Source organism: Capra hircus, chromosome 28 (genome assembly GCF_001704415.2).
Source record: "Capra hircus breed San Clemente chromosome 28, ASM170441v1, whole genome shotgun sequence".
NCBI classification, from domain to species: domain Eukaryota; kingdom Metazoa; phylum Chordata; class Mammalia; order Artiodactyla; family Bovidae; genus Capra; species Capra hircus.
The window spans coordinates 29,772,755-29,799,666 of NC_030835.1; the positions used below are offsets into that span (position 1 = coordinate 29,772,755).

A 26,912-nucleotide genomic window follows, 5' to 3' on the forward strand; every position below is an offset into this window, starting at 1 on the left:
AGTTTCCAATCACAGTTACTGTGAACCAGTAATTATTTTTGTGGTAAATAGATGTAACTGCCCAATCAGAAGACAAATGTGACATAGAAACATGTCAATCTTAATGTTATATTGACTTAAAATCTCAGAACTCTCTCCATTTAAATGAACATTAACTTATGTATTTCTTTTACTCTGAAAGGTTCTTGAAGGAAAACCTATTTATGTTGATTGTTATGGAAACCTGGCCCCACTTACCAAAGGAGGACAGCAACTTGTTTTTAATTTTTATGCTTTCAAAGAAAATAGACTGCCATTTTCCATCAAGGTAAATCACCTTCAAGAGAGATCCTGTGGATTTTTTTAAAATACTCTTAAAGATTAAATAAGATTCTAATGATTTATTCTGTTTAAAATATCCCTCCAAGCTTTAATTCATAGGAATGAGATCATATTTTTGTCCTAGTTCTGTGTCAGTGTACTTCTGAGCCAGGAAAAACTTTAGAATTAGTAAAAAGAGTTTCTGCCTTTTAAACAGTTAAGTGATCATTTATATTGAGATAAATGTTTGTAAGCTCAAGCAGTCTAGAGCAATAACACACATCATATCTGGAATGCTCAGTAATCAAATAATGGGTGAAATCCAGATTGAGTATTCGTTTCATCTTTATTTCTGGTCAAGCCCAGGACATTCTGGAGAGACCGTCTTCCTCCTCAGAGAAACAAAAGATATAGGGCAATTGTTTTATTATTATTTGCTTCTGTTATTGTTAAAACTGAGGCTTTGAAAAGAAATTACTGGACAGGAAGAAAATGAATACAACTCAGACTATTGGATTGTCAGGATGAGACAAGCCAATACAACATTCCTGTGTTTAGACTATTGATTGGGCATTCTAAATCTTGCCAAGTTTAAATGTGACTACGTTGGCTGACATGAGATGGTTATCACCTTTTCCCTTTACTTTTCCTGCCTCTCAAAGGGTCCCATAAAACAAACATGCTTAACTCTTACACAGCAGGAATCCTCAGGAAAGTCTCTCTATATAACTGTCAACTACCTTAATTCTTCTAGATTAGAGACACCAGCCAAGAGCCCTGTGGCCGTCTGTCTTTTCTGAAAGAACCAAAGACAACAAAAGGACTGCCTCAAACAGCTGTTTGCAACTTAAACATCACTCTGCCAGCACATAAAAAGGTATCTTTTAATACTGGTTTAACTTTCTTCCCCTGGTCTTGAAGAAGTAGGCCCTTGGTGTGCAATTAAGGAATGCTTTGTAACATGATTTAAGCTCTTGAAACTCAAGTTTTATTAGTCTCTTTGTGTAGACTGACTAAGTCTTGTGACTGTGGTGTCAAATTCTTATGGTTTGTATAATGGAGTCCTCTGTTTATTGCTTCTGCTTCTGCTGGTAGTTCATAGATTTTTTTTTTTTTTTTTTTGCTTTCAAATAATGTCACACATTAATTTGCCATGGATGTGTAGCTCTTGATATTTTTCGTTGGCTTCTTTTGGTTTACTTTGCTTTCTAAAGCAGCTTGCATTTTGTGCTCCCTATTCAGTCCTTTTCATATCCTGATATTCTTTTCCCTGCTGTCCATTATAATATTCCTTGTCTCTGCAATGCATCTTGGGACCAAAAGGAGACAGAGTCAGATCAAGATGATGAGGTAATATGAACACTTCTGCTTTTACTCTATCAGAGATAGACTAGAAACAGAATCTGTATAAAAGGAGGTACAGAGGGCTGAAGTGTGGGAAACATTATATTTTTTGCAGATCTTAGCGTAAATGAGGTAAAGGATACATATTTTTTTCTTAAAGAATAATTTATTCTTCCACATATACAGAAGAGTACTTCAGTACATTTAATAAAATTAAAATCTGGCTAGTGACTTAAAAAGAGAAACTGAAGTTTATTAGTTTAGCATTTTTAAATGTGATAGACTGGCATGCATAAATATACATTTGTGTGTATTTTCACCTAGTATCTACTGTACAAGTTTTAAATCAAAGATGGTGATAATATATGACATTTTATGTGTTTTATATAGTATAAAATATGTGTTCAATGGCTATTGATGAATATTGATATTCTATTAAAAGACATCTATCTTAGCCATTTTTAAGAGTATAATTGTTCAATTAAGTTTCATAAGTTATCTCCTAATATTTCTCCAAGTTATAAGATCATTGGATTTTTAAAACTCACAGCTCAGTAATATGAAACAGAATCAGCAGCTTTAAGATTCAGTAACATTACTTCAATAAAGCCATTAACCTGTTTGTAATCTCCTCATCTATGTTTTATGCCTATGATCATACAGAAACAATAGCAGTAATTGGAATGATAAACTTTGTGTGCCTTTTTCCTTGAATGTGCTCACAAAGAGTGAGTGTACATCGTGATGTATGTGCTTTCAATATGAACAAAGTTGAGAGAATTTATTGCTCAGCATCAGAAGTCTCTGTAACGCTCGTCTTTTATTTGTAGTTCCCTGTAGTCTGCTGTGTTGGTGCTCTTATATTTTGCTAAGTGATAGTTATTTCGTTAAGATACTGGGATGGGGCTGTAGAATCACAGTGGGGAGCTAATATTTCCCTAAGAAAATCTGTTAAGAAGAAAAATAAGGCTAAACAAGATATCGACATGCCATTCTACAAAATGTTTCAAAATGATGAAAATGTCACAAGGAACTGGAACATAATCGTTCTCGTCTTTTTCTTTTCCAGACCGAGAAAACGGATCGAAGACAGAGTTTTGCATCGTTAGCTTTACGTAAGCGCTACAGCTACTTGACTGAGCCTGGAATGAGTGAGTTTCCTAACACATTTACTAATCTACGTGGATTTTTATAAGAAGAGACATTTTTTCTATACAAACAGAATTTTGGAGTCATGTGAAAGAAAACTCAATGGCAAAAGAAAACTGCCTACAGGAAAATTTTACCATGAGATCTAAGTAATATTTTGTACATAGTTGGAGATACAAGGTACAAATACCCCCAGATCATAGCTTTAAAAGTTTTTTTTAAGCCATTAGCTTTTTTTTTTTTTTTAATAGAATTAGAAACATCTATCACTTGACTTTGAAAACCCTGATTTCACTTTGGCTGCTAACTATGTTAGGAGATAATACTATACCAAGATTGGTTTAAATCCATGCTAAAAAGAGAAAACATTTTCATACATGTCGGATAGTATAAAAGATGATAAAGTAACTCTGGTCATTATTTCATTTGTCTTAATATAGGTAGGTCATTCTAGCTTAGTCCTGATTCTTTTTTTCCCAGTTGGCAGGAATTAGATTTTCCTACCTTCCTGAGGCAGTATTTGTTTACTGATTTCTAATTCCTCCCACTCCCTCCCTCCCTCTGCCCTTTATTAAATATCAACTCTAAGGTTGGGCTTTACTAGACCAGTTAAACCCTTTTCTTCTCTCAGTAAATGTTTTGGTTCACTGTTAACTAGCTTGCAAGTATCAAGGCATAGATGCATCTAGTCATATTCTTTCACTTTCTCCCTTTGTCTTCCCTCCCCTCTCCTTCCCTCCTCCTTATGGTTATCACCTCTGGTGAACACAGCCCTCAAGATAACCCTCTCCACCAACAGGAACTAAGAGTATGTTTGACTGATGTGGCATGGTGCCACTTTAACCATCAGAGGAGGATTTATGCAAACATTATTTTTAAATCAGTGAATCATTTGTGGCTGTTTCCCATTACTCACAGTTACTTGAGTTCAAGGAGGATTGGACATTTACCAGGAAGAACCACAACTGTTTTTTCCCATCTTTCTTGAATTCTTGCTTCTGTGGGCCAACATAACATATTAAATATGCAGCAGGAAACTACCCCCCTACTTCATTCAGGTGGTCTTAGCATAATCTTCTGGAATCTGTCCCCTGGAGAGCTCTTACGTTCAGACACAAAACAGGGAGCATAAGAGAAAGGAAACCCAACCACACTCATGAATGTTCTTCCAGATCTTTTTTCCTCTAGTATAACTATCTAAATCTTTCCAAAACCATAAGGGCTGAAATTAACTCTCATTATGCTATAAAGCAGGGAAGGTGTGTGTGTTTAACTAGATGTATGTATAAATTTCCTGGATAGACATTTTCCTTGAGATACTACTTTGCCTCAAAGCTAGGGCTTTCGTGGCATGGCTGTTTGGGACTCCCAGGCCACATCCTTAAGCGCCAGACAGGCTCCAGCTACTTGAGGTCAGCTACCTCTGGACAAGCTACCTCCTATCTGATTTTTGTGCCCTAAGGTGTGTGTTTGGGGAATATATGAGTTGTAAGGTCAGGTGCATGTGCTAACGTCAATTGAATTTTTCCCACTTCTGAAACGGTTGCTACTTTTCAGTTAGCTTCATGAAGGTATATGTAGTTTGTCTTCCTTGACTTTTGATAGAAGGAAGAGGGTTCTCTTCTCTGTTTTATGAGAGGGAGCATAATGGTGGACAGAAGAATGGGAAGGAGTAAGAAAGGACTAAAAGAAAAACTAGGGAAATGTTATGACTCCTAAATTGGTGTTAGAAGAGAAAGGGAATGCAATTTTTCCCATAGTTCCCTATCATTTCCAACTACCCAACCCATCCAACCTCTAAAAAAAAAAGATTCTGGTGTAATTCGGTGCTTGACATCCAGAATTCCCTTTGTCATAAGTGAAGAGTGAAAGTCGCTCAGTTGTGTCCAACTCTTCGGACCCTCTGCCAGGCTCCTCTGTTCATGGAATTCTCCAGGCCAGAAGACTGGAGTGGATAGCCATTTCCTTCTCTAGGGGATCTTCCCAACCCGGGGATCAAACCCAGGTCTCCCACATTACAGGCAGATTCTTTACCATCTGAGCCACCAGGGAAGGCCTTTGTTGTAAAGGGTATCACAAAATATGTATCATTAAAGCATAAAATATGTAACTAATCAGTAACTTGGCTGCTTTGTGCAAAGCATAACACCATAGATGTGGTTCAGAAGACTTCTCTGCTTAGTGGAGCCAGACTTAAGTGGTAAAACAGAGATGCTCTGCCAGTTTCTGGTAGTTATAAAAATAAGTCCTTCCTTGAGACATTGAACTGAGCCCAAATCACTGCATTGAAGGAATCCCTAAACCTTCCATTTGCAGTGTGGTGCTCCCAAAAGAATTAAACAATATAATATTGAGAATTATGACTAGGAGGGGTAATGAATGGGTGAGTTTTTCCTTAGTTCTTCCACTTCTCTTTAGCATAATATGTAAGCCTAGAAAAGGATGTGTTCCGAATGCTTGAATCTAAATGTGCACTAGGAATGAAAATCCTCACCCTTGTGGGAGTAGCTGCTAATCCCAGGACTGGGTTGTAGCAATGGCACGGGCACAGCATGAAGAGGAGCGTAAAGACGAAGCAGATTCTCGTTTCCTCTGCGAGTTTCACTCTTATTCTGAACCACTGCTTTCTGGGAGCGAGACTGTACTCCACTTTGACATAGAACTTAACCCTTGGCAGGCATTCCAAACCTCTGTGACCAGCTTGGTTTGTTTCTTGGAACTGTAGAAATAGAGAGGACTCGGTGTGTGCTTGCCATCCCCCAGCGAGTATATGGACTTCATCTGTATGTTTCTTGTCCCACTGCCAGAAGATGCTGGTATTAAATCCATCTTTCCTAGTGGTAGGTCTGCCTCATGGCTTCTGCAGTGTTTGGGGCGTCCATGAGTCCCATGAATATTCTGGGAAGGCACCAGAATTGGCCCCTCTGTTATTGATTAAATATATATACAGATATATTCTGTATCCCACTGTAGATACGTAAAGATGGGGTGTTAAAAATATGACTGTGCTTTTTAAATTTCCCCCATGCTACCTTTTGAGAATTAAAAGTATAATGGATTATGAAAAATATCTGAGTGCTATGTGCTTTTTGTCCATACTAAAGACAAAGCAGACATGGATACATTCTGTTGCAGAGGGATTTTTTCATATGCAGTATTAAATATTTTCATGAAAATCTCAAAAGGTACCAAGACTTAACATCTCATGGAAAAAGTGTACTCTTCTTTCTAAATGCTCTTGTGAAAGTATTTTTAAAGTTTGCACATTGTGCATAATATGGCATAAAAACTGTATTACTTCTTTGGCTCGTTTGCCATGATATATCATGCATGAGAAAATGTTTTCAGTTGCTTTGCTTGCTTATGGTAACCATGAACCATATTTCTAGTTTTTTTTCCCCCTTTGTGTGTGTGTGTGTACATATGCATTCTCAAATCATTTCATATTATGTTTCTTTTTTTCTTCACCAAAAGGAATATACTGCATGGAAAAGATCAATGCAAACATTCCTTTTCTTTTTTTTTTTTCTTTTAAAATTCTGACTCAGAAAATTTCTTGCTCTTATTGGCTTTTTATGGGTGTGAAGCATAACCGAATTGTGCATGGAAGATGCAAATTTAAAATCCAGTGGCTTCACAGTTTGCACATCAGTTGCCTGTCACTTAAAAGTTATTTTGGATTCTGCATGAAATAGGCTTGAGTGGTTTTCTAAAATAAGAGTTTTAGAACATTTAATATATAGCTATGTACATTGATACGGCTCTGAGTAGGTGGCATCTGTATCACTGAGAGGTTCAAGGAGAGGGAATATTAGAAATTACTGAAATGAGAGTTATATGGTTGTGCAGAACAAATATGTACCTATACAGGCAAAACAGAAAGGCTACTGATATTTCTAAACCAGCGCATAAGAAAGTCAATAGGAAGTAAGTGAACAGTTTTCCATTGTGGTTATTTTTCTCATCATTAATTCTTTCCTCATGTTTTTTATTTTTCATTGTTGGCCTATTGGTTGCAATGTGCCTTTTCTGTCTTTCATTTCACATTGCTCTGTATTTTATTTAGTTTTATTTTTAACCTTGGATTAGTTGCGTCTATAGAAATTTTTTTTTCCTCTTAATTGTTCCTTTTGCCTCTTCCATTCTGAATCATGCAAACAATTGTACTTGCTTTTGTAATATTTCAAAGTTTACTGACCAATTTTTTTCTCTGGTCTCTCTGTTTCTCAACCATTTTTGTTGATTTTTGTGTTTGATTTCATTTTAAAATTTAAGAAACAGTTGAACGGAGTGCAGGAGCAACAAGATCCCTCCCCACCACTTACTCATACAAGCCATTCTTTTCTACAAGACCCTACCAGTCCTGGACCACAGCTCCGATGACAGTGCCCGGGCCGGCCAAGTCAGGCTTCACTTCCTTGTCAAGTTCTTCCTCTAATACGCCATCAGCTTCCCCATTAAAATCAATATGGTCTGTTTCGACTCCTTCGCCAATCAAATCCACATTAGGCGCATCAACTACATCTTCGGTTAAATCCATTAGTGACGTGGCATCTCCAATTAGATCCTTTCGGACAATTTCTTCACCAATAAAAACAGTGGTGTCACAGTCTCCATACAATATCCAGGTTTCCTCTGGCACCCTGGTTAGAGCTCCCACAGTCACGGAGGCCTCACCTTTAAAGGGGCTGGCATCCACTTCTACATTTTCCTCTCGAACCTCCCCAGTGACTACCGCAGGATCTCTTTTGGAGAGGTCGTCAATTACTATGACACCCCCTGCTTCCCCCAAATCAAACATTAATATGTATTCTTCGAGTCTGCCATTTAAGTCAATTATCACATCAGCAGCACCGCTAATATCTTCACCTTTAAAGTCAGTGGTGTCTCCAGCTAAATCAACAGCTGATGTCATTTCATCAGCTAAAGTTACAATGGCCTCTTCTCTTTCATCACCGGTGAAACAGATGCCTGGACATGCAGAGGTAGCTTTAGTCAATGGATCTATTTCCCCTCTGAAATATCCATCATCTTCAACGTTAATTAATGGATGCAAAGCCACTGCCACATTACAGGAAAAAATTGCTACAGCCACAAACTCTGTGAGCTCTGTGGTTAACGCGGCCACTGATGCGGTTGAGAAAGTGTTCCCTTCCACCACAGCAATGCCATTTTCCCCACTCAGGTCTTATGTTTCTCCAGCACCATCAGCTTTTCAGTCTCTAAGAACTCCTCCTGCAAGTGCACTCTACACATCCCTTGGGTCATCAATATCTGCAACTACCTCATCTGTAACTTCATCGATAATAACAGTGCCAGTATACTCTGTAGTCAATGTTTTGCCAGAACCAGCATTAAAGAAACTTCCAGACTCTAATTCACTGACAAAATCAGCAGCAGCCTTGCTGTCGCCCATTAAAACATTGACTACGGAGACACGTCCTCAGCCCCATTTCAATCGAACTTCATCTCCAGTTAAATCATCTTTGTTCCTTGCACCGTCTGCCCTTAAGCTGTCTACACCATCTTCTCTATCTTCCAGTCAGGAGATATTAAAAGATGTGGCTGAAATGAAGGAGGACCTAATGCGGATGACTGCAATACTCCAAACAGATGTGCCTGAGGAGAAGCCATTCCAACCTGAACTCCCCAAAGAAGGGAGAATCGATGATGAAGAACCTTTCAAAATTGTCGAGAAAGTAAAGGAAGACTTGGTGAAAGTTAGCGAAATCCTTAAAAAGGATGTCTGTGTAGATAAAGGACCACTCAAATCACCAAAGAGTGACAAAGGACACTCTCCTGAAGATGACTGGATAGAATTTAGTTCAGAAGAAATAAGAGAGGCAAGACAACAAGCTAGTGTGAGCCATTCTCCATCTCTGCCAGAGAGAGTGCAAGTCAAGGCAAAGGCCGCCTCTGAAAAGGATTACAACCTGACCAAAGTTATTGATTACCTAACAAATGACATCGGCAGTAGTTCTCTGACAAACTTAAAGTACAAGTTTGAGGATGCTAAGAAGGATGGTGAAGAGAGACAGAAACGAATTTTGAAACCAGCAATTGCCCTGCAGGAACACAAACTCAAAATGCCTCCAGCCTCCATGAGGCCTTCCACCTCTGAGAAAGAGTTATGTAAGATGGCTGATTCCTTTTTTGGAACAGATACTATTTTGGAGTCTCCAGATGACTTTTCTCAACATGACCAAGATAAAAGTCCCTTGTCTGACAGTGGCTTTGAAACAAGAAGTGAAAAAACACCTTCAGCCCCACAAAGCGCTGAAAGCACTGGTCCCAAACCACTCTTCCATGAAGTCCCCATCCCTCCAGTCATTACAGAAACAAGAACTGAAGTGGTTCATGTTATCAGGAGCTATGAGCCCTCCGCTGGAGACGCTCCCCCGTCCCAACCAGAGGAGCCCGTGTCACCCAAACCTTCACCCACGTTTATGGAACTAGAACCAAAGCCCACCACGTCTAGCATTAAAGAAAAAGTCAAAGCGTTTCAGATGAAAGCCAGTAGTGAAGATGACGACCACAATCACGTTCTGGGCAAAGGCATGCGTGTTAAGGAAGAGACTCACATCACCACCACCACCAGAATGGTTTATCATTCTCCACCAGGCAGTGAAGGTGCCTCTGAGAGAATTGAAGAGACCATGTCAGTGCACGACATCATGAAAGCCTTTCAGTCCGGTCGGGACCCTTCCAAAGAACTGGCAGGTCTGTTTGAACATAAGTCGGCAGTATCTCCAGACGTTCACAAGTCTGCTGCTGAAACCTCAGCCCAGCACACAGAGAAGGACAACCAAATGAAACCCAAACTGGAGCGTATAATAGAAGTCCACATCGAAAAAGGTAACCAGGCTGAGCCCACTGAAGTCATTATTAGAGAAACCAAAAAGCATCCAGAAAAGGAAATGTATGTATATCAGAAAGACTTATCCCGGGGAGATATTAACCTAAAAGATTTTCTGCCAGAAAAACACGATGCTTTTCCTTGTTCAGAGGAACAGGGTCAGCAAGAAGAAGAAGAACTCACTGCTGAAGAGTCATTGCCTTCTTATCTGGAGTCTTCCAGAGTAAACACTCCTGTGTCCCAAGAAGAAGATAGTCGCCCTAGTTCTGCTCAACTCATATCCGATGACTCTTATAAAACACTGAAGCTTTTGAGTCAACACTCAATAGAATATCATGACGATGAGTTGTCAGAACTAAGAGGGGAGTCTTACAGGTTTGCTGAGAAAATGCTTCTGTCAGAAAAGCTAGATGTGTCTCATTCTGATACTGAGGAATCGGTTACAGACCATGCAGGGCCCCCTAGCTCAGAGTCTGATAAGCGGGCCAGAGAAAAAGTAGTCACTGCCCCCAAAAAAGAAATTCTCTCCAAAATCTATAAAGATGTGTCTGAAAATGGTGTAGGTAAAGTGTCTAAAGATGAGCATTTTGATAAAGTGACAGTGTTGCACTATTCTGGCGATGTTAGTAGTCCAAAACATGCCATGTGGATGCGCTTTACTGAGGACAGATTAGATAGAGGTAGAGAGAAGTTGATGTACGAAGACAGGGTGGACAGGACTGTGAAGGAAGCTGAAGAGAAACTGACTGAAGTGTCACAGTTTTTTCGTGACAAAACTGAAAAGCTCAATGATGAACTGCAGTCCCCAGAGAAAAAGCAGCGCCCTAGAAATGGCAAAGAATACTCATCCCAAAGCTCTACCAGTAGCAGCCCTGAGAAAGCACTGCTGACGGAACTGCTGGCATCCAGTGATGAGTGGGTCAAGGTGAGGCAACATGGCCGTGATGGACACAGCCTCCCCAGGGCTGATGAGAGGAATGCAGCCCATCTGCCCAGCAGCCCAGAGATGGTTCCTTCCCAACAGACTGAGGACAGCAAGTCCACAGAGGAAGCCAAAGGAAGTAGTTCTCAGAGCAAAGAACCAGAAGGGCCCCAATCTGGGTTTCAGCTCAAGCAATCTAAACTCAGTTCAATTAGATTAAAATTTGAACAGGGTGCACAGGCCAAAAGTAAGGACATTTCTCAAGAAGACAGAAGGCCAGATGGCCAATCCAGAATCCCAGTTAAAAAAATCCAGGAAAGCAAGCTACCTGTCTACCAGGTGTTTGCTCGAGAAAAACAGCAGAAGGCCACAGACCCCTCAGATGAAAGTGTCTCTGTGCAAAAAGATCTTACAGTATTAAAAGCTACAGATGAGCATGCCGGGAGCAATGAGATGGTTGTAAATGATTTTGGTTCTGATGATGTGAAAAAACAGAGGACTGAAATGTCAAGTAAAGCGATGCCTGACTATTTTTCTGAGCAACAGGCTAAAGACTTGTCTTGTCACGTAACCGCAGACTTAGCAACAAAGGGACCATGGGACAAAAAGGTCTTTAGAACGTGGGAAAGTTCTGGAGCTGCTAATAATAAGTCACAGAAAGAGAAACTTTCACATGTGCTTGTTCATGATGTAAGAGAAAATCATGTTGGTCACCCTGAGAGTAAAATTGTTGACCAGAGGGATGAGTTTTTGTCTGTGACTGAGAGAGAACACAAATTGTTAACTAATGGCTCTCTCTCAGAAATTAAGGAAATGACTGTAAAATCTCCCTCCAAAAAAGTCTTATATAGGGAATATGTTGTTAAAGATGGGGAGCATCCGGGTGGCTCTCTTGACCAGCCTTCCAGGAGAAGTGAGAGCTCGGCGGTGTCGCACATCCCGGTCAGGGTTGCAGAGGAAAGGAGGACACCAGCTCCAGACATTTCCGATGGTTTTTGTGAGCAGTCGACATTTCCAAAACATGAACTGTCGCCAAAGTTATCCCAGTCAACTGTGACTAAAGAGACAGTTGAGACACAGCACTTTAATTCTATAGAAGAGGAAAAAGTAACCTATTCAGAAATCAGCAAAGTTTCCAAACACCAGAGTTACGTAGGCTTATGCCCGCCTCTCGATGAAACAGAGCTCTCCCCGACCAAGTCTCCAGATTCTCTAGAGTTTAGCCCAGGAAAGGAATCGCCCTCTAGTGACGTATTCGACCACAGTCCCATTGATGGATTGGAAAAAGTTGCACCACTAGCCCAGACGGAGGGAGGGAAAGAAATAAAAACTTTACCTGTTTATGTCAGTTTTGTGCAGGTGGGAAAGCAGTATGAGAAGGAGATACAACAAGGAGGTGTAAAAAAAATCATAAGTCAGGAATGTAAGACAGTGCAAGAGACCAGGGGAACCTTTTACACAACTAGACAGCAGAAGCAACCTCCTTCTCCTCAAGGTAGCCCGGAAGATGATACTCTAGAGCAAGTTTCCTTTCTAGACAGCTCTGGGAAGAGCCCTTTAACCCCAGAGACGCCCAGTTCAGAGGAAGTGAGTTACGAATTTACGTCTAAGACACCAGACTCGCTTATAGCTTATATACCAGGCAAACCCAGCCCAATTCCCGAGGTTTCGGAGGAATCTGAGGAGGAGGAACAGGCCAAATCGGCCTCCTTAAAGCAGCCTGCAGGGGAGGAGATGGCTGCAGTCGAGCGTGAAATGCCTGACAACGTGAGCAAGGACTCTACCCAGAGACCCAAAACTAACAGAGTTGCCTACATTGAATTTCCCCCTCCTCCACCGCTGGATGCAGACCAGATGGAGCTGGATAAGAAACATCCTTATCTTCCTGAAAGGGAGGTTGACATGATTGAAGTCAGTCTGCAAGACGAGCATGACAAGTACCAGCTGGCCGAACCGGTCATCAGGGTGCAGCCACCCTCCCCAGTTCCTCCTGGGGCGGACATCAGTGACTCCAGTGATGACGAATCCCTTTATCAACCAGTGCCTGTCAAAAAATACACCTTCAAGTTAAAGGAGGTCGACGACGAACAAAAAGAAGGGACAAAATCCAAAGCCTCTGCTGAAAAGGCTTCCACCCAGAAAGAATTAGAAATGAATGGATCTGGAAGAGATACTGAATTCGGCCTTGGCCTTGATTCACCTCAGAATGAAGCTACCCAGAACGGGAACAATGACCAGTCCATCACAGAGTGTTCCATTGCCACCACAGCAGAGTTCTCTCATGATACGGATGCCACAGAGATCGACTCTCTGGATGGCTATGACCTGCAAGATGAAGATGATGGCTTGACTGAGAGTGATTCTAAGCTCCCCAGTCAGACCCTGGAGCTGAAGAAAGATATCTGGAACACGGAGGGCATCCTGAAGCCAGCTGATCGCTCCTTTAGCCAAAGCAAACTCGAAGTTATCGAGGAGGAGGAGGGAAGGTTGGGACCAGATGAAGATAAGCCACCTCCTAAAAGTTCTCCATCTGAAAAGACTCCTGATAAGACTGATCAGAAGTCAGGGGCCCAGTTTTTCACACTAGAAGGCAGACATCCTGACAGATCAGTGTTTCCTGATACTTACTTCAGTTACAAAGTAGATGAAGAATTTGCCACTCCTTTTAAAACAGTAGCTACCAAAGGTCTAGATTTTGACCCCTGGTCTAATAACCGAGGAGATGATGACGTGTATGACAGTAAATCACGGGAAGATGAAAATAAGCCATTCGGTCTGGCTGTGGAAGACCGCTCTCCAGCAACTACCCCCGATACAACACCAGCCCGCACGCCAACTGATGAAAGTACCCCAACTAGTGAGCCTAACCCCTTCCCATTTCATGAAGGAAAAATGTTTGAGATGACTCGCAGTGGTGCAATTGACATGAGCAAGAGGGATTTTGTTGAAGAGAGGCTCCAATTTTTCCAGATTGGTGAGCATACTTCTGAAGGGAAGTCAGGGGACCCGGGGGAAGGGGATAAAAGTACGGTCACTGCCACACCACAGCCACAGGCAGGGGACACCACTGTAGAAACCAATCTAGAGGGAAATGTAGAGCCACCTACAGTGGAACCCAACCCCAGCATCCCGACCAGCGGAGAGTGTCAGGAAGGCACAACCACTAGTGGCTCACAGGAGAAAGCAGCAGCAGCCACTAACTCCTCTAAGCTTGACCCCAAGTTGCGCACGCCTATAAAAATGGGAATTTCTGCGTCCACCATGACCTTGAAGAAAGAAGGCCCTGGAGAAGTGACAGATAAGACAGAAGCTGTGATGACCAGTGGTCAGGGATTAGAGAATGAACCTATATCGGTGATTTCAAATACAGCCAATAGCCACATGGGCGTTAGGCCCCAAGAAAAACATGATTTTCAAAAAGATAACTTTAATAACAACAACAATTTGGATTCTTCCACTATACAGACAGATAACATTACAAGTCACGTAGTTCTGACAGAACATTCTGCACCCACTCGTACCACAGAGAAAGCTAATCCAGTGAAAAGCTCATCAGAAAAAAAGACAGGGCTACTGCAAGGACATTGTGTGAGAGAGAAACAGAAAGTTCTTGGAGAGCAGCAAAAGACAAAGGAACCAATAGGGATTAGGCGAAAATCCAAACTTCCCATAAAGGCCACTTCACCAAAAGATCTCTTCCCACCACCAGATCATATGCCAAACATTCATGTGAGTAAAATGAAGCAGGTTAGTCAGTCTGAGAAAACCAAAGGCCTTACTACTTCTTCATGTGTAGATGTGAAGTCCAGAATTCCAGTGAAAAACACACACAGGGATAACCCAGGTTCAGTTAGAAAACCATGTGCCACACAAAAGCAAGGGCAGCCAGAGAAAGGCAAGGCCAAACAGCTTCCATCCAAGTTGCCAGTAAAGGTAAGACCCACCTGTATCACCTCCACCTCCACCACCACCACCACCACCACCACCACCACCACCACCACAGTTAAAGTCAGGAAAAGTCAGCTTAAGGAAGTATGTAAACATTCCATTGAATATTTTAAGGGAATTAGTGGTGAGACCTTAAAGCTTGTGGACCGCCTCTCTGAAGAAGACAAACAGATGCAGTCCGAGTTGTCCGATGAGGAAGACAGTACCTCAAGAAACACGTCGTTGTCCGAGACTTCCCGGGGTGGCCCGCCTTCCGTTACAACGAGGTCTGCTAGAGATAAGAAAACAGAGGCAGCACCTTTAAAATCAAAGAGTGAAAAGGCCGGCAGTGGGAAAAGGAGCAGTAGGACTGGTGAGAATGAAGGCAGTCAGGTCTCTCGAGCACTCTTTGCTCACATCCTGGAGAACGAGCATAGTTTGTAAACACTTTCCAACTTGTAGACCCTAGTGCATGAACTGTTGTGATTGCCTGTGGAGTGACTTAACCGTAGTTTCTCATCCTGTCATCGTCATCTGTGTGTGCCGTCTATACACTCTTCTTTCCTTCCTTTTAACCCAACAACACTAGACAGCTAGGGAAGCATGCTGAAGATATTGGTGTCATTCAAGATGAGCAACTTTTTTTTTTTTTTCCAATGTGCTAGTGCATATGATTCTGTCAAAGTAAAAGCACAGATGTTGAAATGCCATCGTGGTGTTTTCACCCCCACGACACTTCTGTAGCTATTGTCAAGTAGCTAGCTCGTCAGCATGTTGAATTTCATTACATCGAGCATCCATGTAGTCTGACATTTGGCCTGATGTAGGTGAAAATCAAGTGAGTCATGTAAAAGAGAAGTGTTCATGTAGGTGATTAGGACACATCTCAGTGTACAGTGTTAGCATCAGTCTCTCTGTAAAATCTGAGTACTGCTAAAAGCAATTTTCCAGTGTCGTGTCTTTCTTGATGATTATTTTAATTAAGAAATTGTAAATCGTAGGTCCACAGAGTCCATGTGAACGGACAGATATCAGGATGGCAATAGTAGCCGATCACCTGGGACTCAGTTGGACAGGTAAGTGTGTATACACCTGAATGAAATTTCTTGTCTTTTTCACAAATAGTTTATTTTTTTTAAAAAAGGAATAAAAAACATTTTTAATCACTCATAATTCTATCTACCCAGAGTTAATTACAGATAATACCTTGTATACTGTGTTTTTTTCAAAGCTTTTCTATGCATATACACTATAGAATAGAAAATTTAAATTTATTTTACCTTAAGTTTGAGCACTTTCTTCACAATGCCATTTCTGGTAATATAGGATAAGCTTTTACCTAATGGAAGATTTGAGGGCATAAAGGAAAATGTACCTAAAGGCTATAGTTTTTAAATAATACAAAATAAGGGCATGGTTTATGCCCTTAGAGTAGCTCTCTTAGGCAACAGTCAACTAATCCATGCCTAGGTTTCACAGTTTAATCATTCATGAGTCACTGTCATGATATACACACATTATTTATAAAGCCTACAGACATACACATTTTATTTACCTGAAACTTGTAAGGAGACTCAGTTTTATGCTCAAAGATTTATTTAAAAGGAAATCTTACGTCACTTGTTTTCCCCCAAATGCCTCCTTTTGTGTGTAATAATCTCACTGATCTCGGGGCCTCCTGGGTCTTCACTGCTGTGTGGGTTTCTCTCCAGTTGAGGCTGCTCTCCGGTTGCAGGGCCCAGGCTGCAGCGGCTCCTTTTGTTGCAGAGCACCAGCTCCAGAGCACGTGGGCTTCAGCAGTTGCAGCTCCCGGGCTCTAGAGCACACAAGCTGAGCTGTTCCAAGACACATGGGCTCTTCCTGGATTAGGGATTCAACCTGTGTCTCCTGCATTGGCAGGTGAATTCTTTACCACTGAGCCACCAGGGAAGCCCATTATATCACTGTGATAATAGAAAACAAGGATCATTTTCAATAACTATGTACACAATGAAACAAAGGATGACACTTAAGTTTTGAATTAAATTTTTTAGAAAAAGGATACAGATAAATGAATCTATTCAATTTACAAAAATAGTTGGATTCTGTGAAACGAATGAAACTTTTTATAATTGGTGTGCAGAAAAGGAATATTTGGCTTGATTCCTCTTCACTTAAGATGAAGATAAGGCTCTGTGTCAACTGGACAGTACTGCTTTGTATTCTGATGTTAACTGGGCCCCTCAAATCCTACTTCACATGAATCAGAGAAATTTTAAATTTTATAGATTGTATGTATTTTTTTTTAATGCACAGCCAAACAACATAAAAGTTAAACATAAGTAAATGTTAATTACTGTCATATTTAAAGTCATCTCGCATACTATCAAGGACAGACATTCTCAAGGAAGTAATTATCTATACTGTCAAAAGGGAGGTTATGAAACTAGATCATGGCACAAAAGGTCACCTACAGTTATTTTTTTCCAATGCCCTGAATCTTGCACCACCCACCCTCTCCATTAAAAGGATTCCTCTCCTTCTGCCAAGCCTAGCCCTAAGGCACACTGCTACTGACCTAACCTAGTGGAGCTCTGGAAGAAACAGGGAATCTGAGTAATCCTTTGCAGACTATTAAGAATTAATAGCAATTCATCATGTATAAATATGTATGAACATAATAATATTTATATTTTCCGGGTGGCTCAAACAATAAAGAATCCTCCTGCAATGCAAGAGATGCAGGTTCGATCCCTGTGTTGGGAAGATCCCCTGGAAGAGGGCACGGCAACCCATTCCGGTTTTCTTGCCTGGAGAACCCCAAGGACAGAGAGAGTCTGGCGGGCTACAGTCCATGGACTCACAAGAGTTAGACTATAGTCCATGGGGTAACAAAGAGTCAGACATGAAGTGACTAAGCATGCATGCATATTTTAACACTGGACATTATAATCTGAAAATATCCTGGAGCTAATGTTGGTTTTGTAGTATTACTTGCCCATAACTATTAGCTTATTTTCTTTAAGCAAAACTAGTCCTTAGTTTTTCAGAGTAAACTTTAGGAGACGTGACATGAAAATAGAGAGGAAACATAAAGTCATAAATTTTGTAAATTCTCAGTGACAATGTCTTTGCTCTTCACTGAGTCTCTAGACAAGGATATGGTTTGGTCATGAGGACAATAAGGATTACTGTCCTTAAGACCCAAAGAGATAAGGAACGTTAAAAAAATTAACTTTTCTAATTTGAATTACCATATACACAATGAAGATTATTAGGAAAATTAGCATTTAGAAGGACAAAATTTAAATCCATCCCTCAGAACTCCTGTTAACAAGTAGCAGTGTACTTTGATTTTTTTTAATAAATAATTTTGAAAATGTTCTATACACAATTAATTTTCTTTTTATTTCTTTCTGATCTTGGTTTAATGGATAAGTAACATCCAGTACACGTACTTTACAATGATGTTTTGCTGTTGGTCACAATGTACTAGTGAATCATGAAATAAATTCAGGTTTTGCTTTTTGTTGGTAAAAGGAAGAGAAAATGTGTATCCCATATATTAAGGCTAGTTCAGTTTCAGTTCAGTTCAGTCACTCAGTTGTGTCTGACTCTGCAATCCCATGAATTGCAGCACGCCAGGCCTCCCTGTCCATCACCATCTCCCGGAGTTCACTCAAACTCAGGTCCATCGAGTCAGTGATGCCATCCAGCCATCTTATCCTCGGTCGTCCCCTTCTCCTCCTGCCCCCAATCCCTCCCAGCATCAGAGTCTTTTCCAATGAGTCAACTCTTCGCGTGAGGTGGCCAAAGTACTGGAGTTTCAGCTTCAGCGTCATTCCTTCCAAAGAACACCGAGGGCTGATCACCTTTAGAATGGACTGGTTGGATCTCCTTGCAGTCCAAGGGACTCTCAAGAGTCTTCTCCAACACCACAGTTCAAAAGTATCAATTCTTCGGCGCTCAGCTTTCTTCACAGTCCAACTCTCGCATCCATACATGACCACTGGAAAAACCATAGCCTTGACTAGACGGACCTTTGTTTTGCTCTAATAAGATGTAGTTTCATTTCTAGAAGCACCCTACAGGCTGCAGGCTGTAATCAGTTTGCCAGCCACTGCATTACGTTAATTAACTCTTCTTTTGTTCAACACACACCTTGTTTTCAGTTTTTGAGAAGGACAAGCCTACAGTGGACATTCATGTATGTAAATAATTGTCTACAACCCTGTGTATTGTCACCGTAGATTTCTAGAAGTGAAATCATTTGGCCAAAGGATATAGACTTTTTTGAGCCTCTGAATACATTTTGCCAAACTGCTGGAAAGGTTCTTAATCAGGATAGAATCTCAGCTAATTCTTTTTCCATGGATTTTCCCATTTCTTACTTTTTATAATCACTTAAGGCTAATACACATCTGACAGATTTTTTTTAATTGTACAAAAAATGTACACTGAAAGGTAAGTCTCCCTCTCGTCTTTGACTCCAAAATTTAATTCCCCCAAGGCAGCTATTCGTATCATATGTATCCTTCCAGGGATAACTATCTGCATTTACAAGACTGAATGTATGGCTGTATACACTTAGTTGGAAAGAAAACTTATCTCCCTTTTATTTTTTACACAAATAGCAGCATATCATAGACAGTGATCTGGCTTTGAGTCATCATTTAACCTCCCAAGCGGCACTGATGAACCTTGAAGTCATATAGAATAGAGTATTATGTGAGAAAAAGATCTATTTCATGAATATTGCCTAGAGAAAAACCCTACTGGCTTCTCTTGTGGCATGTTTATGAATTGTATATCCCTATCTTATCCATGGACGGAGGAGCCTGGTAGGCTGCAGTCCATGGGATCGCTAAGAGTCAGACACGACTGAACAACTTCACTTTCACTTTTCACTTCCATGCATTGGAGAAGGAAATGGCAACTCACTCCAGTGTTCTTGCCTGGAGAATCCCAGGGACGGGGGAGCCTGGTGGGCTGCCATCTATGGGGTCGCACAGAGTCAGACACGACTGAAGCAACTTAGCAGCAGCAGCAGCAACTATCTTACAGGCTTCTCAGGTGGCGCTAAAGAACCCACCTGCCAATGTAGGAGACAGAAGGGAAGCGGGTTCGATCCTTGTGTCAGAAAGATTCCCTGGAGGAGGGTACAGCAACCCACTCCAATATTCTTGCCTGGAGAATCCCATGGACAGAGGAGCCTGATGGGTTATAGTCCATGGGGTCATAAAGAGTTGCACAGGACTGAAGCGACTTAGCACACCTATCTTATATGAAGCTTGCTTCAAATTGCAGATAATAATCTGGCTAAATTAAAAGAATCTATCAACATCCTCTTTGAACAGATTAAGAATCTTTATAAAATGATCTCCAAAGGAAATCTGATTATAACCAAGGAATTACCTCAAGAGAGAGAAGTCATAGCCTGTGTATTATCACTACTTTGCTGTGAAATCAAGTATATAAAGATTAATGCCCAAGGCTGTACTTGGGTTTTACTATAGAATTCTCCCCCCCCCTTTTTTTTTGCGACAGTTAAGCATTACTTTTATAAAATATATGTGATAAAAGTATAACATGAAATCTTAGTAACTCTTTTTCTTTTCTACAGAACTGGCAAGGGAACTGAATTTTTCAGTGGATGAAATCAATCAAATACGTGTGGAAAATCCAAATTCTTTAATTTCTCAAAGCTTCATGTTATTAAAAAAATGGGTAACCAGAGACGGAAAAAATGCTACAAGTATGCTGAAACTATATTGCTTTAACTTTCAAAACTGCCTATGTCTAATATTTCAGATAAGCCTATTGTTAAGAAAATCACAGTGATCATAAAATAATTGCAGGTCTTTGGAAGTTATACTTGTTTAATTTCATGCTAACATTCTAAACTTCTGTCTTTAGGGAGCTTTTTATGAAGCAAGGAGGAGGGGATTTTTGCGTTTTGTCTGTAGTTCTGTGACCATCAAAAATGGAAATATAATGCTAGCTGTTCAGTTATGAGGTCATGGTGGGAAACACTGAAGTTACTGCTATGGCCAGAAATGGAAGTGCAGGAAAATGGAGACGGATAGGACCGAAGCATTTCAGCCAGCCTGCTCTGTGATGGCAGAGACCTCTCCAGTGTTCCGGGGTTTTGGGTGGTTTAGTTTCATTGAGGTGGGGGAAAGAGAGTGGTGTGTATATTGTGGCAAATGCCAACCACAACAATGTGCAGTTATTGTGGGCTTGCCTGTGTCAGCCTGAGCTTAGGAAGTCATTAAAATGCTAAGCATCAAATACTGAGGTGACCTATTTTGACAGTCTAATGGGAGGAAAGTGTTTAAAGTTTTATAAGTTCCCCTTATAACTAAAAGAATCTAGCTCTTTTGAGGCCCATCTGCTCTGCAGCTTACCAAGATGGAATGAATGTTGCTGCCATCACACACAGCTTCCTAAAATGCTTCCTAAGACCCTAACATCTTTCCCGAGAGCTACAAGCTTTCTGAGTCCTCTGAATAGTGAATAGTGCAGGGCTGGAGTAAGGAGCATCTAAAATGTCAGGAGGGTCTAGAAAGCCATGCCTTCATGGGAATATTGTGAGGATGTAAAAGAAAATAATGTAATTGGGTTTTCAACCCTTTTTTTTTTTTCCATCCTTTTTCAGCTGATGCCTTAACTTCGGTCTTGACAAAAATTAACCGAATAGATATAGTGACTCTGCTAGAAGGACCAATATTTGATTATGGAAATATTTCAGGCACCAGAAGTTTTGCAGATGAGAACAATGTTTTCCATGACCCTGTGGATGGTAATTGAATTTAGTGTTCATATTTACTTAATCATTTGGTAAAATTTGAAAGTGCAGTAGGACAAAGTAGTCATGTAAAACCAACTAAATTGTGATTTGCTTGACTTAATTTCTCATTTTCACAGCTTATTCTCTGCCACAGTCTGCAAACAAACACTCTGTTAGAACAAACTTGATAAATGTCTGTTATATAAAATACAAATAATGAGGTATAAAGGCATAAGTTAACTGAAAGAGTTGCTATCTTAAGTATTTTATGTGACCAAATGGAAGAGCATTTAACATCTAGAGAACATTTGATTTGTCACTTTTTACATTAACCTAAAACACAAGACGACTCTTCTGTTCCTATATAGGTAAAATCAAATTGTGTGTTATTATACAAATTGTTAAGTAAAATGCTTAATTACTGTTTTGAGAACCAATTATTTAAGCATGTGCTGAAAGAGGCTAATATATCACTCAAGAAGCTGTTTTAGTTATTTAGCATTATTTTAACTTCATAGGCTGCCATTTTTTGTTTGGCAAAACCTTATCTGTTGTGTATGATAAGGTAGCATAATTTCTAATTCAATGAGCATAGATGTCGCCAATAATAGAATAATTCCTCTTTTATATTAGCTTAATTAATATAATATTGTCATTTTCCTTCATTTTGTAAGTTGGGGCTTTTTTTTTCAATCAAAGTATTAAGAAAAGTATTATAAATATGTTTTTCAAGATGTTCATCTACCTTCATAAATGGAAATTTATTCCTATAATGAATTTTGAGTAAAAAATGATTATGTGGAGGCAAGAAGAGGAGCTAAGGATATTTTTCTATTATTTCAATTTTTGAAAAATATGGTGATTATTTTCCCATTTTTAAACAGAAAAGTTAGCCAATAATCAGTAACTTACAAATCTGCACATATGACAAAAGATCTCAAAATTCTTAGAAAGTTTCTGCTGACTAAAGTCAGTCAAAAATTTAAAGTGTACCTTGTTATTCCCGTAACATAAACATGTGGGTAATAATGTCAAAGGTGGTTTCTTTTTAAGTTTATAAATACTACAGAACCTGGGAAAAAGCTCTCTTCAAGGCTTTGTCTTATAGGTGAGACCATTTATTGGTGCCCAGACTCCCTGCACACAGGATGAAGATAGACCAGTGTTATATCAAAGGTTGAATTATTGCCAAACCACAACTTATAGAATATTTTAATATTCTTTATTGGGAAATTTAAGAAAAGTAGTTCTAATAAACAAGATAATCAAAAAACAATGAAAGTATTCAATAGAATTGAAAGTCTCACTTGATTTTAACATTTTAGAATCAGAATATTATTAAATTTATAAGGACTTTCTGTTGCTACATCTTAATATTTTACATTTCCTATTTTTAAAATTCTTAGGAAAATTTAGGAATGTTTATAAAGTCAACTTTATTTGTGGAGATTATAAACCTCATGTATTCTTAGACAAATTTTCAACAACATTTTGGTTTATGGATGACCATAACGTAAAAAATATTCACAACCTATAGCAAGTTGAATTTACAGCCAAAGCTAAATTGATATTTACCTTGGACAAATGGAAAAATTATACTTCAGTTTTGTAGACCAATAAGTCAGAAAATGTGCCTGGTTGCCTTTTTTTCCTGTCTCTCCTCTTTGCTGAACTTTTGTAAAACTTCCTTTCCTCACCATGACCAGACCATTGTTGACTTCTCTCTCTGCTGAAGGAGAAAAATAACTGCCTTAGTACACACAGCAAGGTTTAAAACACGGGCATTGCTCCCTCCTTCCCCTTTGTGTAGGCCGGTTAGTAAACCTCTGTGTTTCACAGGATTGTCACGAACATTCAGAGGCTCTTTGCAAGTGGTTCTCCTCCTGTCTGTTGTGTATCATTTCTTTTTTCTCTTTATTTGATTCGTGGTTCTGAGTGGATCCCTTTCATCAAGACTTCCATACATACACAACCTTTTCATCTCTGTCACATTATGATACCTGAAAAGCTTACATGGAGTCTTTTCTACTTTATCTGCCTTTTAAATCCTTTTCCTAACATCTTTCTAGATTTTTTTTCACAGTGCTACTGCTCTAAAATCGAGTAGTCAGTTCTTTCCAAAGATTAAATTCATTTTTCTTTATTGTAAATTTTATATGACATAAGTAAGGGTTAAGAATTCAGTAGCATCACTCTTATGTACAGTTCTTAAGTTATAAGTAATTATAAAAATTGGTTTCTTACGGTTTGTTGTAGTCAGTCCACCACAATGTGGATTGTGCATGCGAAGAGTATTGATAGAAAGGTATTAATTTGGCCATGGAATAAATGTATCTTACATAATGACAGCTGACTTTATATTGGATTAAATTTGTGAATGTAAGTTACTGTATTAAAATTACCAAAATCAGTGGAAACAATTTATATCTTAATTAACTAGTATTCTATTTTATAGTAGTTTGCCACTAGTCTTTTATTTCATTATATTACAAGCATTTGAACTAAACCAATAAATATATCAACATTGTTCTGTAATTCATCATACATTTTCATAACTAATATAATTTAAGTCATTCCATGTGTTTCTGTTTGATGTGCTCTAATTCATTTCAGTCAGTCCAAATGTACTGTCTTCCATAGGTTATCCTTCCCTTCAAGTGGAACTGGAAACTCCCACAGGGTTGCACTACACACCTCCCACCCCTTTCCAGCAAGATGATTATTTTAGTGATCTCTCTAGCATAGAGTCTCCCCTTAGAACCCCCAGTAGACTGAGTGATGGGGTAGTGCCTTCTCAGGGAAGCATAGAGCATTCAGCAGATGGACCTCCAGTTGTAACTGCAGAAGACACATCCTTAGAAGACAGCAAACTTGAAGACTCAATGCCTTTAACAGAAATACCTGAAGCAGTGGATGTAGATGAGAGCCAGTTGGAGAATATATGTCTGAGTGAGTATCCTCAATACCTCGGAAGGATGGCTTGGGCCCCAAAAGATGTTAAACCAGCAGAGCCATTGAAGCAGACTAGAAAAGTAGGAGTAAGCTCCGAACAGCAAGAGAAAGGAAAATCTGGTCCTGATGAGGAGATGGCGGAAGAAAGACTCATACCTCTACGTGAGGACATCCAACTTAAAGAAGGAGTAGAGTCTGAGGGGATGACAGAGGAAAAAGCACAGGCTATTCTTAAACGTGTTCAGCAAGAAGAACTGGAAATGTCTTCAATTGCAGGTTGGCAGAACGAGACATCAGGTGGGAACCTAGAGTCCCCTGCTCAAGCTCGAAGAATAACTGGTGGGCTACTAGATCGACTGGATGACAGGTATGGCTCTGGGTCAGAAAAAGGAAAGTGAAATGAAGGTTACATGTTAGTTTATCTATTTAACTATCTATCCATCCATCCACCCATCCAAGCCAAACAGCTTGTAGGATACTCTGACCAGGGATCAATCCCAGGCCCTTGGCAGTGAAAGTGCACAGTCCTAACCACTGCACTGCCAAGAAATTCCAATAGTCTGTTTTAAATGTATGCTTTTTAGCAGTTACTCTTTTTCTAAAATTACAGTTTCAATTTTGGAATAATACATGCCTTGAAAGGTTGGTTCATTTTGCTAATCTAGAGAGGGAAAGTTACATTGAACTCAAATGTAATTTTTAAAGCTACTGATAATTAGCTGAAGTAAAATATAAAAAGTTTTATACATGCTAAAGATGGATGCACTTTCTTTACTTTAGAAGCCTGTTTTCTATTTTATTACCTGTTCTATTATTCTTTTCACATAGCCAGTAATTAATGCTCATTTTTAAAACAGAATTCTAAGTCTTATAGAAATATAAGCATTTGTATTATTTCCTTACTTCAAACATAAATATGCTTACTAAACAAAATTTTAAAATATAGATTTAAAAAATCAATACAATGTCATCATTTGCAATAACCATCACTGAAATTTTTGTAATTTCTTTTACATATTGTTTTTAAATGTCTCATCATAGAAAATACAGAGAAGCAAAAAAAAATCATCTGTCCTTATCATACTAAGAAAAACACAACATTTTATATATCATTTCTTTTTTCTACTTGAATATTTTATATAATTTGCAACATAGCATATGCTTCCTGGGTGACTCAGCTGATAAATAATCTGCCTGCAATGCAGGAGACCTGGGTTCAATCCCTGGGTTGGGAAGACCCCCTGGAGAAGGGAATGGCTACCCACTCCAGTATTCTGGCCTGGAGAATTCCATGGACTGTACAGTCCATGGGGTCGCAAAGAGTAGGACACAACTGACATTTAATATGTAATTCTTCACCCCCAATAATACTGGCATAATAGAAATTTGTTTATAACTAAAATAATTCCCTAATCATGAAGCTGGCTCTTTTTATAGTGGCCTTTCTGCAGAAAGGTAAGAGCTAGTGTCCTTCAGACACTGGTTCAGACCCCACCATCACTAGGTTTTGCACTTTGACTTTAATTTCTAAGCTCTAAGAACATCACTGTCTTCGGCTTCAAAGATAAGACCACTACTACTTTCCTCAAACAGGTTTATAGATTGAAAAAGAAAGCCTGTAGCATACCTACCCAATGACTGATGCAAACAGACTCTCAGTAATAGTTAGCATTATTTTTCTTTCTACACACATCAGATTAAAATATATTTTACTTCAGTGGCAACTAGTGATAAACTTAACATCAGTTCTTTTTACCCGGCTTATTTTACAATCATATTTAATGTTTTCATATTGCTTGCTCAATAAAAATTCCCAAAGAGGGTATAGACATTTGCAAAGCAGATTTCACAAAACTCTTTTTGAAGAATTGTAACATCAATGAATTCTATGTTCAGCCTACAAAAAAAGAGAAGATGGAGACAAGATATAGTACTAATTTTGATGTCTGAGTTCAGATATAGTCACATAATTTATAGTTGCATAAGAGGAAATTAGATACAGTTAGGAGTTAGATATAGTTATCATATAGAGTCTTTACAGTATGCGGGGACTGTCTGTCCTTAAACATATGGAATAGGATTGCTATTAATATTTTTGAGAAAGGTGTTTATTCAGAATCTGATTTATAAGAAATACACATACATATGCTTAACATACATATTATACAGAAAACATTGCTCCACTTTTACTGTCTTCAGAATTCTACTGGTAATAATCAAAGATGCTGAAAACAATATACAAGCTAGAAGATAGAAAGTCTACTGAAAATAGTAAGACTTAGAAACCAATTTAAAAGAAAGTAATGGAAGAGAAAGATTTTCAAGAATCTAAAGGGAAACAGTTGTCACTGGCAGTAGAAGCGTCAGGTGAGCATCCACACCCTGATCCCCAAGGAGAGTCAGCAGAGGTCAGGAGTGGACAAAAATGAGAATCCAAGTAAGGTTCTCATGATTATTCCATGTCTGGAAAAGCATGACGGTAAAATTCACAATTGGAAACATACAGGGACTGGAACATAGGGTTCTTGGGGACACCAGAACTCTCTTCACAGGAATTCACTTTGTCCTTTGTCATCAGTTTTTTTCATTGGCAATAATAGAAAAGCATTTTGAGATCTCCATCTCTTTTCTGGAGCCTATGTATCATCTCCTTACCCCACACCCATGATAAACCCCCACAGTTTGAAACCCAA

General features: G+C 39.4%; 1 protein-coding gene and 1 long non-coding RNA gene across 3 annotated transcripts in view; one reads left to right on the top strand and one right to left on the bottom strand.

Moving 5' to 3' along the window:
* The window catches only part of ANK3 (ankyrin 3), a 750,492-nt gene that overhangs the window by 688,829 nt on the left and 34,751 nt on the right, over positions 1-26,912 (top strand). For both annotated transcript variants that reach the window (XM_018042183.1, XM_018042184.1), the window contains 9 exons: positions 182-307; positions 1,055-1,177; positions 1,624-1,650; positions 2,714-2,795; positions 7,069-14,871; positions 15,500-15,574; positions 20,101-20,232; positions 21,136-21,279; positions 24,496-24,586. In XM_018042183.1, the coding sequence (XP_017897672.1) occupies positions 182-307; positions 1,055-1,177; positions 1,624-1,650; positions 2,714-2,795; positions 7,069-14,871; positions 15,500-15,574; positions 20,101-20,232; positions 21,136-21,279; positions 24,496-24,586 (8,603 nt within the window). The remainder of the gene's footprint in view (positions 1-181; positions 308-1,054; positions 1,178-1,623; positions 1,651-2,713; positions 2,796-7,068; positions 14,872-15,499; positions 15,575-20,100; positions 20,233-21,135; positions 21,280-24,495; positions 24,587-26,912) is intronic.
* The window catches only part of LOC108634141, a 126,411-nt gene continuing 122,473 nt past the window's right edge, over positions 22,975-26,912 (bottom strand). Inside the window, exon 3 of the long non-coding RNA XR_001917393.1 lies at positions 22,975-22,996. This is a non-coding gene — a long non-coding RNA (uncharacterized LOC108634141). The remainder of the gene's footprint in view (positions 22,997-26,912) is intronic.